Source organism: Prionailurus bengalensis, chromosome A2 (assembly GCF_016509475.1).
Source record: "Prionailurus bengalensis isolate Pbe53 chromosome A2, Fcat_Pben_1.1_paternal_pri, whole genome shotgun sequence".
Classification (NCBI taxonomy): domain Eukaryota; kingdom Metazoa; phylum Chordata; class Mammalia; order Carnivora; family Felidae; genus Prionailurus; species Prionailurus bengalensis.
The window spans coordinates 108,881,787-108,895,955 of NC_057348.1; the positions used below are offsets into that span (position 1 = coordinate 108,881,787).

The window sequence follows — 14,169 nt, forward strand, 5'->3', positions numbered from 1 at the left end:
CGAGATCGTGACCTGGCTGAAGTTGGACGCTCAACCAACTGTGCCACCCAGGTGCCCCCGTTATCTGATAATTTTTTATTAGCAAATAGTTTCAAGGAAGATTTGCTCAACCTCACAGAGCCAGTAAAATGTCCAGGGAGGCACAAGAACCTAGATCATCAGGGTTCACATCTCTACCACACATACTTAGCTACTGGAGAAACAAATAAACTAACGGATACAAATGCATAAACATAAAAACAAAAACATCTCAAACAATCAGAATGCCTATCAATGAGAAAGCTGAATAAAGCATGTTGTATCCACTTGTAAATCATAACCACGAAAAGAGTAATCGTGAACCTCTTGACTGAATGCATCTGTATCTAACGAATTGGAGAAATTTCCATGAATTACTGCCAATGAGAAAAACCAGATGCAGGAAATGTATATTATAATAGTATCATTTTTAAAATGATACCCCAAACCACATTTGCATTTTGATTATATATATGATTTGATCATATATACAATATAAATATCAAGAAATGATTGGTCATATTCACACTACATTGTTTAGTCTGCATGTTTTGTGCATATCCAGCGAAACATCCAACTTATTTGTTCTGAGTATCTGATGCTACGTGGTAGATAAATGAGCAAGGTGTTCTCTAAGTGGATTTTCAAAGCAAACCAGGAAAACTTTTTAAGTGCTGGAATTTCAAAGTTGTTTTGGATGAAGACTTCTCTAAAATGTAGAATCTGGGGGTGCCTGGGTGGCTCAGTCGGTTAAGCATCTGACTTCGGCTCAGGTCATGATCTCACGGTTCGTGGGTTCGAGCCCCGCATTGGGCTCTGTGCTGACAGCTCAGAGCCTGGAGCCTGTTTCAGATTCTGTGTCTCCTTCTCTCTCTCTGCCCCTCCCCCACTCACGCTCTGTCTCCCTCTGTCTCAAAAATAAATAAACATTAAAATGTAGAATCTGTTACTGTAGTAAATCTTAGAATGTCAACATAATTTGAATCATTCTTTATGAGTCCACACTAGGATTATGAACACAAGCCATCAATATTCTAGAAGTGTTATTGATATAAGAATTATACGAAGGCTGAGACCTTTCAAGGGGCTGTACAAGAGACATCTTAGTAGGAGTAGCCAATGTTTCTTGAGAACAATAAAAAACTGGTAAGATTATAATGTTAAGACTCCCTTTGTTGGGAGTATCTACAAGGATGAGGTATTTAAAGGTTGGGAGTGATTCGGGTGGGCATGGGTAATCAGGATCTCAATACACAGAGGCAGCTCTGAGGAAGTGGGGATGAATTATATGGTTATTACCTTTCGAATAAGACAAAAATGCATTCAAAGCAAGACTAGGGTGGTAGCCTCGTAGGATGCTATAACCTAGACATAAGAAGCTAGGTGCAGCCTGGGGGAAAAGAAGGACACAATACAGGCAGGTAGGCGATTTATCACACAGCAATCCCATTGTGTAAGTAAAGGTTATAAGTCTGACACTGCAGAATTGTCCTATATATTTAAAATAAATAAATACATAACCCTAAAGCAGCTTTCAACACAGTGTGAAAAGATGTTTAAGAACAAAGGAGACGTGCAGTTTTTGAATCTTACATTGCAATTGCAAAGTGTCTTCACTTTTTTTATGTCTGCTTTGTTTTAACTGTCCTTTCTGTTGATCACTTCTGTCCATTTACCTGCCTTCCTGTTTCCTGATACTCCTTTTCTGCTCTCTCTCTCTCTCTCCCTTTTAATTTTTCTTTATTTTTGCTCTTTCTTATTTATCATTGGTCTTCGTAACAGGGATTGGTTTTCAGAACTAATCAATGAGAGCTTTTTTTCAAAGAGGTAATGAGCAAACACAAACATATCATTTGCTGTGCAATCTCTGAACCTGTTATCCTTGTCATGTCTGTAATACAGTGTATGCTTTTCCCATATCAAATTTCAGTGCTGGCCTGGACGACCCTAGGTAAGAGAAGCCAAACATGTTAAGTGATAATTTATACTAAGCTTTTCTTTCTTTTTACTAAGGGTTATAATAACTTAGAACAAAAAATTATAAACTTTGAATGCAATGATTACTACGTATTATCTTTACTGAGTGCTTAATATATGTCAGACACAGATTTATGCACTGTGGATAGCAATGAACAAATTCCATGCTCCTCCAGTCTAAGTCCCTGACATTTAAATTTTAGTTGAGGTGATAAGGCAGGGGTAATATAAGTGCTACAGGGAAAGAACATTGAGTAAGAGGGAAACAGAATGACAGAGAGAAAGAGATTATTTTTAAATAAAAGGACAGTTAAGAAATGTCCGCCTAAGGAGGTGGCATTTGAACAAAACCTTCCTGAGGGAGTGAAGACACAAAGAATTTAAATAACTAGGGGAAGACTGCTCCAGGTAAAGGGAATGCAAGTCGGAAACTTTGAGAGCAAAGGGTATTGCCTTCAAGGAACACCGAGGAGGCCTAATCGGTCTGCAGTTTGCTCACAGAATCTTCAGGAATCTCCTTGTCCTGATTCTCATGCTTCTAGGGTTTTACCATTAAATATGAAAGTGTGTCTAATGTTCTAACATTAAGCAGGATGCTACTGTTTGGGGAAGGTTTCCACAAATCTTTTATCAAGTTACCAAAAAAACCTATTCTATCCTAATCTGTTAAGAGCTTTTACCATCAATGGACACTAAATGTTATCAAAGGTATTATAGCATCCGTTGAGATAAACATAGGTGATTCTTTTATTCTGTAATATAATGGATAATATTGAAAGATTCTCTTAAATTGAACCATCCTATCACTTTTGGAGAAACCTTACTTGGTTATTATTTAATTATTATTTTGACATACTCCTGGATCAATTTGCTAGTATCTTAGAGTTTTTGTATCTGAGTTATAAACTGAATTGGGCCCAAGGTTTTCTTGGTCTTTTTCCTATTTTGGCATCAGTGTTACGCTAGTCTTATCAAATGAGTTGGGTATCTTCCCATCTTTTTATGAACTAACTGCAATCTGTGTAAAATGAGAAGTCCTTGAACATTTTGTAAAGCATAGTCAGGTTTGCAGCTTTAGGAAGTGGTTGGCATTTAAATATATTTACACAAATTTTCCTTAATTATTCTAGTTTTTCTACTTCTATATGAGATGAATATATTCATTTTTATTTTTCTATAAAGTTACTGTTATATGGGTTTTCATATATATTGGCTTCAACACAAAAACTTATGAAAATTTCCTGTATAACTACAGTTATACTCTCTCTTATTTTCTTGGTATTTATATACATCATTTTCTGGCTCATACTTTCCAGACTGTGTCTAATATTTTGGTCTTATGCTGAGAACTTTGTTTTTTTCTATCCTTTTTAAACAGCTTTATTGAGATACATAATTCACATACCACAAAATTCACCATTTAATACATACAATCAAATAGTTTTCAGTATATTTGCAGGGTTGTACAAGGATCACCACAATCAATTTTAGGATATTTTTATTTCCCCCACAAGGAACGACCTATCCATTATCAGGGACCCCCTCCCCCCCACCCGCCCCACCACCTTCCTACCCAGCCCTAGGCAACCACTAATTTACTTTCTGTCCCTATGGATTTGCTTATTTTGGACAGCTCCTACAAATGGAATCATAATATTTAGTATTCTGCGACGGGCTTCTTTGACTTGGCAAATGTTTTCAAGGTTCATCCATGTTGTAGCATTTACCAGTCCTTCACTCCTTTTTATGAAGGACTTTTCCACTGTACGGATATACTACATTTTGTTTATCTGCTCATCAGCTGATGGACATTTGGGTTGTTTCTAACTTTGGCTATTAAGAATAATGCTACTATAAACGTTCATGAGCAAGTTTTTGTGTTGACATATGCTTTGTTTTTCTTAGGAAAATACACCTAGGATTGCTGGGCCATATGAAAACTCTATGTTTAATCAAGGGAGGAATGGTCAACCTGTTTTCTAGACTGGCTGTGCCATTTACCCACCAACAATCAATGAGGATTCCCATTTCTTCACAACCTCACCAATGCTTATTATTATTTATCTTTTTTATTATAGCCATCCCAGCAGGTGTCCTATGGTATCTCACTGCAGTTTTGATTTGCAGTTCCCTGGCAGCTCATACTGAGCATTTTTTCATGTGCACATTGGTCATTTGAGTATCTTTTGGAACAGTATCTATTTAGATCCTTTGTCCAGTTTTTAAAAGTGTTATTTGTCTTTTTTACTGTTGAGTTGTAGGAGTTCATAATAGCTTCTAGTTACAATTCCCTTATCAGATAGGATTTGTAGAACCATTCTGTGGGATTATCTTCTCACTGTTTAATGGTATACCTTGAAGCACAAACCTTTTTATTTTAATTTTTTTTCTTTTGTTGCTTGTGCCTGATGGCTTTTTTAAATGTTTATTTCTATTTTAATTCATTCATTCACTCCTTTTATTCTCTGAGCATACCCTAATCTTTTAAAACAATTTTTATTTTAATTTTTTTTAATTTTTTTTTTCAACGTTTTTTTATTTATTTTTGGGACAGAGAGAGACAGAGCATGAACGGGGGAGGGGCAGAGAGAGAGGGAGACACAGAATCGGAAGCAGGCTCCAGGCTCTGAGCCATCAGCCCAGAGCCCGACGCGGGGCTGGAACTCCCAGACCGCGAGATCGTGACCTGGCTGAAGTCGGACGCTTAACCGACTGCACCACCCAGGCGCCCCAAAACAATTTTTAGTTGAAAGCTCAGAATACCACACAAGTTGAAAGTACAATAAATGCTGCAAAATAATAATAATAATAATAATAATAATAATAATAATAATAGCAGCAATGATGATAACTGTGACAAATGCAAATTTTCCCTGAATATCACTTTGGCCACATACCACAGCTTTTGATAAATAGTAGCTTTTGATAAATGTTCTCAGTTTTAAATAGTAGACAATTCCTACTTCTATTTCTTCTTTTAACCAAGAACTACTGACAGTTAAAATTAATTTTTCAAGTTGCTTTATTATTGAGATCATATTTTTGTTTATTTGTTGTTTTTTGTTTTTTTTTTCAACATTTTTTATTTATTTTTGGGACAAAAAAAGACAGAGCATGAACAGGGGAGGGGCAGAGAGAGAGGGAGACACAGAATCGGAAACAGGCTCCAGGCTCTGAGCCATCAGCCCAGAGCCTGACGCGGGGCTCGAACTCACGGACCGCGAGATCGTGACCTGGCTGAAGTCGGACACTTAACCGACTGCGCCACCCAGGCGCCCCTTTGTTTATTTGTAATGTCTACTACTGCATTAGGTAAACTTCTTTGAAATTAGCTAAAATTTCCTTTGTAAGATAGGGTAACACAGACTAATTTTTATCAATGTTGCAGGTAAAAGAAAATGTACTATTGTTTTTTCTATCTTAGTACACTGTCAATTAGTTATCCAAATTTTCTGTTCCCTGTATTACTTTTTTTCTACTTAATCTAGTGGTTTGTCAAAGTGTTTCGGCAGTTTTACAAATTGCTCCTTTGAATTCTATCTTTTTCTCTATGAATCTCAAAGTCATAAGCTTTTAAGTGAACACCTAAGGCTAGTATGTTCTTGGTGGATTACTAATTTAATCTATGAGAGTCTTCATCTTTTTAAAAATTTTTAAAATTTTTTGCTTGAAACTTTAATTCGTCTGACATTAATTTTGCTACCTATGTCTGGGGAAAGGATCAATAAAACCCCTTCCCCTTCTGCACGAGCAAGTGATGTAAACTTTCCAGCACTAGAACCACACCGAATAATCAAGTAGCCACGAGCCACCCATGGCTAATGGCTGGTATCAGACAGCTCAGAACAGACATCGCCTTCATTGCAGAAAGTTATTTTGGAAAGCAACTATACTAGAAAGTTGAGGTTAGGTTCAGTTAACTTTCCCCAGAAGTAGAATTGCTGTATCAAAAGTATGTACATTTAAAAATGGCACATATTCTAAAATGTTCTCCAGAATGTGATGCCAATTTATACCTAATCCATTAGTATGTAAAAAGTCCAATGTTTCCCACACTTTACAAGAAATAATATGATTTGGTTTCATTTGGACTTATTTGATTATTAATAAAATTAAACATGTTTTTACATGCTTATTTGTATTTTGTAAACTGCCTGCTTACACTTGGTTTAGAGATCAGTATAACTTAATCACAAATGCTAGATAAGAACGCCTACTACTGCATTTTATGTATTATCCATTCTCATAGAAAATAAAACACTTTATTCAGCTTTTTAAATTTTACCTAACCTCGGGCGCCTGGGTGGCTCAGTTGGTTAAGCGTCTGACTTTGGTTCAAGTCATGATCTCCAGGTCTGTGAGTTCGAGTCTGGCGTCGGGCTCTGTGCTGACAGCTCGGAGCCTGGAGCCTGCTTTGGATTCTGTGTCTCCCTCTCTCTTTGCACCTCCTCCACTCGTACTTTGTTTCTCTCTCAAAAATAAATAAACGTTAAAAAAAAATTTAAATTTTACCTCATCCAAACAGTTGACACGGACATTCTTGCTGGCTAACAGTGTTCCTGCTTCTTGAACAGTACCTTTAAAAAAAGAAAAAAAAGAAAAGACTGAAGAAGAAAATGTAAACTAAATTTATTTATCATCATAACAGAAAAAATCTAACACCACGGAAACAAATTTTAAAGGGTTATGTGTAAAACTAAAACTAGTCTGGTTAGATTGTTAAGAAACAAAGCATCAACACATAGTATTTTTCCCACAAAGTAATTACCCAGAACAGAGTTATAGTAACTAAAATAGCCCCATCTTGTTTTTACTTCCACTGACCTTAGAGTATATTAAATTGGCCATATTTTCTTTTTGGCAGTGATACAGTAACCACAAAGCATAAATAAGACTCTTAATACTGAAATCTTAAAGGGCATCTAGTCCAGCCCACCATCTAAAGCTTAAATTCCAGTCAATGTAATAATTGGAGTTCAAAATACAGTCAGTATTTATATTCTCTGTCATCACTAGGCCCTGTGAATTGATGGCAACATACTTATAATAGAATTCTTGGTTTAGAAATGCTTAAGTAAACATATCTTTAAAGCCTGGTTCCATATAAAAGTGCTTTTTGGTTAATAATCAGGCTCTCATACTGAAAGTCCTCTAACTTAAACCTGAAGGTTAGTCCTTTGTACATTTGGAAATAAGCCATAATTGGGCCACAACTGTCAGGTTTTTCCAGTCTTCTGTAAGGCATACTGACAGAAGCAAGTAGTTGCAAGAGAGAATGTTGCTATTATCATCATTAATAACAGTCAGCCACTCGTTCTGCCAAAAAATTTCTGGTTTGACAGGAACGAGACAAATGAAATTGAATGTTCTCAGGAAGAAAGGTTGAGATAAGCCTCTCCTCCAGAAAGGACATAAAAGGAGAATCCCACAATGAGGAGTTATTTCTGTCTTTTAACTGAAAATTACAGTTCAAGAAGATGCTAAATTCTGCTAGTTTTCCAGAGTTAAATGTGGAATGCAGAATAAAGATCAGCCTGCTTCCTTCTCCCTGACCTGCTCTGCAGGCAGGTCATCTGGTTGTCTGACACCAACAGGGGACAGGCAGAGAAATGTCTCTTAGATCGACAGAGAAATAGCTCTGCTGGGGAAATGTGTCAGGCGAATGATCTACAAGTCTCTGGATTACAACAGCAGCTACCTCGTAAACAGTGCATTTTTCCCACCCTGGACTCCATCTGAGGACAGTTAGTACTACTGGATGAGGGGCTACAGAACGAATGAGGAAGGCCTTCAAGCATGTGAGCAAGTTCTACATGGGACATTAGCCATACCTGGGCTTCTCATCAGAGACTTTCTGTCACATCTTTAGAAAGGAATTAAACCAGAACAAAACTCCGGCACCCTAATTTCACTTAAGAAAGATGCTTCAATTGATTTCCATTTGCCAGTGAAAAATAATTGAAATTATTTTCCATCTGATCAGGAGATGTTTGCTCAGTAAATGGAGAGCACCATAGGGACTGTGAGCCTGTCAAAGCATGCTATATGTTAGGGGGAATCTGGGGATTACGGCTCACATGAGAGAACAGGTCAATAATTGTATAAAATGCTTAGCCCAGTGGCCAACAATCTAAGTTATATCTACCCCGTCAGTGAGAAATTTAAAATAAGTAAATAAAAGATGAGGTATATACACACATATCACTGAGTACCAGTTAGCCTTCTGAAATGCAAGGAATGGGATGAAAAATTTTTTTCAAACTGTTTGGGCTTCCAGATTTTGGAAAATAGATAAGCAAAATACCCCAAGAGGAAAACCTTGTGATGATTTCTAATTTGATCTTCCTTACTTAATAACATCAGCAGGAAAATATAGAAGATCTGGAATATACTTTAAATATGCACCATTGATTGTTCTTTCATTATACTTCAATATCGTTGGTGAAATACACCTTATTGTCCAAGACTATTACATAACCCCTTTTATGCAAACAGTGAAAAAAAAAAAAAAAGTAGTAAATACATTCCTTTCTTGTTAAGTACCAAACAAGATAAGTGATTGAAGATCTTCTGGTTTATACCCTTAAAGGAAGATTTTATTTATTTTGAAATAGTGCTTCCTCAGTGCTTAACAAAAAAGATATCAGAACTTAGAAAAACGGGCCAATCTACACCTAATATAAGCCCATTAAATGTGCTTCTGTGATTTCAATTTTCTCTTCTTCAAAGTTGTAAAATGGATGCCATCGTTAACTGAAATATATAAATGGTATATACCAAACAGCTTCCCGGTTTTATCTGGAACTTCTTCTGGGTGTTCTAATAAATAGGTAAGCTGTAAATGACCTACCAAGTGAATTCACTTGAAGAAGAAATTGTTCTAAAGGTGTCCAGAAGCAACACACAGTACTCTCTGGATTTTAAGTCTCACTTGCAGTCTGCTTAACTTCTAGAGGGCCTAAAAGGGATACTCAAAAATGTGCTGAGTTTATTTGAGATTGGCCAACATGGCAGGTCACACTTGGCTGAAAATTTATTGTCAGTTCCAAGTACTAGTGCTGACTAATCTAGTACTTCTCCAGGTTGAGAAATGTTATCAAAGGGAAAACATAGACAAAAGCAAAAACCTTAAGAACGCTGCCAACCCACTTAAAAAAAAATGATTCTTATGAGTACAAACATAAACTTTGTTTATGAACTCTATTCAACTATAAACCAAAAGTTATTTCTCAAATTAAATGCACACAAAACTATGGAATCAGTAACATTTAAAACTAAAACTAATTTAACTTGACAGATGATAATGTTTTGTTGAAATTAAATTGTCTCTAGAAGTGAATATGGTAAGGACTGCTGTGGTATTAGTATCATTTTTTGTTTGGTCTGTTTTCAACTCCAGCGTATTTCTAGGACTATGGGCCAAATGATCTCTCTGTTCTGTCACTTATTTCCTGTGTGACACTGGGCAACTTATCCAACTTGTCGATTCATTTACCGTAATAACAGACAACACAAACAGCATTTTAAATGCTTTACAGACACTAACTCGTTGCATTCTTCTAGCAATGTTGTGGGGTAGGTACCATGTAGAACCAGAAGCTCAGAAAAAGCAATGTGTCCAAGGCCACATCACCAGCAAATGATTGTGGTAGGATTCCTAGCTCATGACGCCTCGGTGGATCAGTCAGTTAAGCGTCGGACTTCGTTCGGCTCAGGTCATGATCTCAAAGTTTGTGAGTTCAAGCCCCAGGTCTGGCTCTGTGCTGACAGCTCAGCGCCTGGAGCCTGCTTGGGATTCTGTGTCTCTGCCTCTCTCTCTGCCCCTCCCCAACTCACACACTGTGTGTGTGTGTGTGTGTGTGTGTGTGTGTCTCAAAAATAAACAAAAAATAATAACAGTTCCTAGCTCATCAAGATTAAATGGATCGATACTTGTAAAGTGCTAAGAATTACGCTAGCTCATACCAACATTCAATAAAGGCTGACTATAGTTGGTATTTTCTCATATGTCCCATTATTTTTCTTTGAGAGTACAGAGATGTCCCACGGACCTTCCCTTGATAAGAATGTGTCACAGACTAAGTCCATCTCAGTTATTCTCATGGGTTGGGCCAATGAAATTGGTGAACCACAATGTCTGTGAACCAATGCAACTTGATGCACCATTTGGGCCCAGAAACATCACAGCGCTAACCAGACTAAACTTAATTAATTCTCTTTCATACCACCTTTAAAATAAAAACTGGTGTACACCTAGGAATATGTTCCAAGGATTCCACCCCCGCCCCACCCCCCCACCACCCGCCCCTTCCAGAAACCCACCTTACAAAACTGTTCATTTGTTTACACTTTTGAAAAACTGATAGCTCTGACTGTTTAAAAGCAGAATGTGCATCCCTGGTGGATTTGGGGTGGATCCTGTTTCCTTTTGCCTACCAAAGTACCTGGCACACAGCTGGGGCTTACATGTTTGCTGACTGGAATCCCAGAGCCTCAGGAAAAACAGAAAGAGTGCAGTGTCAAAAAGGTCAGCCAGTACCATGCAGAAGAAACAATAAAAGCAGCAACTACACGACCCACAGTTCTAGGCAAAGAACTCTTGGCATGAGGAATGTAGATGTGACTGACTTGAAATTGTTGACATGAGATGAGGTGGGATCCGTTCATCAGCACCTGTTGGGTTCAAATCCGATTTTTCTTTTACAGTTAGACTTGCCTTGTCAGCATGAAAAATAAATCTGCCATGGTCTCTGGGGGATCCAGATTTGACCCTGGCTGCTTAACAGAAACAAGACTGGACACTGGGAAGCCTTTATGCTGTCGTAAGTGGCCTCTCTGCCATTCCAGGTCAGATGTGGCTATCTCACTCTTGAGCTTCAATCAACCACATTAACTATATCCGCAGTCCCATGCATCTCCATCCCGGAGCCGTGACCGTGCAGGAGAAGCCACGTAGTCACACTCTTGTCACCTGCCGGGTAACGGAACTCAGCAGGGAGCTCCTCTGGGGCGTCCACTCGGGGACTGAGGGCTTCAGGCTAGTCCCCGCGGCCTGCATCTCCCGCCCTAGCACCCGGAGCGGCGGAAGTGGGACAGGCGTTGGGGGAGTGGAAGGGAAAGCACAGAAGAACTCGCTGAGAAGATCCATGCTGTGCTAAGTGCGCCGACGGCCATGGACGCCTAGGCAACCTCTTCGCTTCCCTGCGGGTTCCTGGGGGGGCCGGGAGCTTCTGGAAGGAAGCCGGGGAGGCCAGGATGTAGAACCCTCAATGAAGCGATTTACCGACCTACTTCTGTGCCCTTATAAAGAACCCTTCTTAGGAGCTCCCTCCACCCCCCAGGCGGGGGCGGGGACAGCTAAAGGATCCAGATCTTTCGGCCTCCGGAAGTCGAAACGGCCCTTTAGACACCCTTCTAAGAAGCTGAGGCCACTGTTGCCCGGACTGACGGTGGTCAAAATCACCTTGAGAGTTTTGAAGAATGTGCATCCAGGGACCCACACACCGAGGTCGCTCATTACAATGTGAGCTGGGGCCTGGAAACGTGTATGTTTCCAAAAGCTGATTTGGGAGACGGACCTCTGCAACCTCAGCTCGAGTCCCAGCAGTGCTTCCCGCTCCGCTCCTCTCCGCCCACGCAACCGGTCCGAGACCATCGAGAGAAACGCTATTTCCCCGTGCGAGGCAGCCAACCTCGCTGAAAAGCAGCGGAGGGTCAGTCCGGCCAGGGGCGCCTCCAGGGCTCCGCCACGCCCCCAGACGAGGCAGGCAGCGCCCGGTCGCAGCCCAGCACCCATACCTTTCCCGATGACTTCCAGCAGCTCCTTTTCCTCCTGGGTCAGCTCGCCTTTCGTTATATGAACCATTGCTCCCGCCAGCTTGAAGATGATTCTGTTTCTTTGAAAGTATTAAGAAGAAACGATATGTGTGCGCGCGTTAGGAACGCCAGCCGCACTGGGGCAGCTCGAAACCCAGGACCCCGAATAGCCAACCACGGAAGCGTTCGAATTCTCTCCTCCCTCCCACCGGCGGGCGAGCGGCGGGCGAGCAGCGGGCGAGCTCGGGCGAGCCGAGCGGTCGGTCGCCGCTAGCCCAGCGACAGTCACCGCCCCCTGCGCGTCATTGGCCGGACCGGGAGGAGGAGCTACAGGAGGCAGCAGCGAGAGGCTCCCATTGGAGCAGCCGGGCCAGGAAAAACCCAACGGAGAAAATCAGAGGGGGAGATGAAACTCCTCTTCCACGTTTCCCACCCACATACTGCCACTATGTTCACATATTTAGACATACGCAACCTTTAAATCTCTTTCCAGATGATCTTTGTCCGGCCGCGGCAGCTCGGGGGGTACAGACCTCCCTGTCTGTCTCTGTAAGCCCCCACCATTTCCCCGGGAGTGGTGCAGCCCGGGCCGGGGGCGGGCTGGGAGGCGGGGCGGCGCGGGAGGCGGGGCTGCGCCGGGCTCCGTGGGTCGATGTCAATGTGTCTGTCCTTCACTCCTCCATTGTCTGCCGCCGCCACTGCCGCGGGTGCCACCGCCGCTGCCGGGATCGCCGCAGCCTGCAGCCTCGCGCGTCGCCGCTACCTCCTCGGACAGGTGAGAAGCAACCCGGGTGGGACACGGGAAGCCGGGAGGGCTGCGGGAACCGCGGGCGCCGCCCCGCCGGGGGGCTTCCATCCGGGCCGGAGCTGGCGGGGAGGAAGCATGTGCCTGCTGGGGCGGCTTCCTGCCCCCCGGTGGGCAAGCCTGCCCTCCACCCGACTGCCATCGCATATATCGCATATCCGCACCCGGGACTGAAGACTCGCCGCTCGCCCCATTTGGCCGCCCCGGGAGACCCTGGGACAGGGAGCCGGCGGGGGCGGGCCACGCGGTGAGAAGCGGCGGGTGCTTACGGTCTCGTGCGTGGCACGGCCAGATGCGGCTCCCCAGAGGCCGGCGCTGGGGCTTTGGGCTAGGGGCGGGATGGCGAGGAGAGCTCCCCAGGACGCGCGAGGGGAACGCATCGTGAGAATAGTGTCTGAAGAAGATAGTTCTCTTCTGGCAAGCCTTAACACCCTCCCCCCTACCCCCCCCCCCCCCCCAACACACACACTACTTGTCATCTCCTCTGGCCTCTGTGGAAGCTGTGGAAGAAAACCGGATCTGATCGCCCTGTGGTGCCTGTTAAGGATGTTTGGAAGCAATTTACACTTAAACTAATACTTCGTTTATGAGAGACGGCCTGGGGGAAGGGGGGAAGGAAGGGCCTCTGCTCTGCCAGAGTTCCCAGTCTTTGTAACTCTGATCTTGAGATTTATGGAAATAGGGAGGGGAGGGGAAGGGGGCGGAGATTAAATTGGTGTTGCTGCCTATATATAGCCTTAGATTAGCCTCTTAATCCAACCTTCATTCAACTGTAATATGTTGCTTCGAGCTTTGAGCTACCACCGTAGGTAGCTAGGGGGTAAATAGAAGTGTGTACCACCTCCTGTGGCTCAGAAGCAAGACTTGCTTGCTAATTCGAAGTCAGTCATTCCTCCAGGGCGCGCATCCGTAACATATTTATGGCATCGTTGAAAGCTTCTTTTAGAAATTAGTGTTTACGTGTCACTGTTGCTTCTCTGCGGACTAGTATTGATGTTTCTTCCTAGACCCATCTGCTTCAAAGAGAAATATTTGAATAATTATCTAGACCTTTTTTGTTAAGCATCCCTACCACCGCGCTTTCTTCCCACAGTGCCATATATGAAATGAAATTCATTTTCCTCTGGCCGTATGCCTTTGATCTTTTTCTTTTTCTTTTTTTATATTTTATTTTATTTTATTTTATTTTATTTTATTTTATTTTATTTATTTTGAAGCATTCACTAACACTTATGAAATCCTGGAAGATGTTCATCATTATTTCTTGCATTTAACAAAATCTTTTCTAAACTCCAGCTGTTTTCTTTTTAAGGCTTCATCTTTGCATGCTGGGGCAGATCTGAGCCCTAACATCTCACATGAAAATACTTTGAAATTATTCATCTCAGTGTATAACAAAGAAACTGTTGTTTGATGATGCTTTAATAATGATGTGGCTGTTCACACAACAAGTAATAAGGCTTTTGAGAGTGACCAATCTTTTGTAACACTTAAAATGCTGTTACTGCCACAGTTACAATTTATTTAGAACATAGTATCATGCAGAAGAAACC

At 41.7% G+C, this 14,169-nt stretch overlaps 2 protein-coding genes across 3 annotated transcripts in view; one reads left to right on the forward strand and one right to left on the reverse strand.

Annotated features, from left to right (window-relative positions):
• ANKMY2 (ankyrin repeat and MYND domain containing 2) overlaps nucleotides 1–12,114 on the reverse strand; it is a 35,692-nt gene extending 23,578 nt beyond the window's left edge. Inside the window, exons 1-2 of one of the 2 annotated variants that reach the window (XM_043589022.1) lie at nucleotides 11,794–12,114; nucleotides 6,508–6,572 (exon numbers count right to left, since the gene is read on the reverse strand). In XM_043589022.1, the coding sequence (XP_043444957.1) occupies nucleotides 6,508–6,572; nucleotides 11,794–11,860 (132 nt within the window). In that variant the 5' untranslated portion in view covers nucleotides 11,861–12,114. The remainder of the gene's footprint in view (nucleotides 1–6,507; nucleotides 6,573–11,793) is intronic. The other variant, XM_043589024.1, reaches the window with a different exon arrangement.
• A 373-nt stretch (nucleotides 12,115–12,487) lies between these two features.
• BZW2 (basic leucine zipper and W2 domains 2) overlaps nucleotides 12,488–14,169 on the forward strand; it is a 63,464-nt gene continuing 61,782 nt past the window's right edge. Inside the window, exon 1 of the mRNA XM_043589025.1 lies at nucleotides 12,488–12,586. The gene's annotated coding sequence lies outside the window, so the exon portion shown is untranslated. The remainder of the gene's footprint in view (nucleotides 12,587–14,169) is intronic.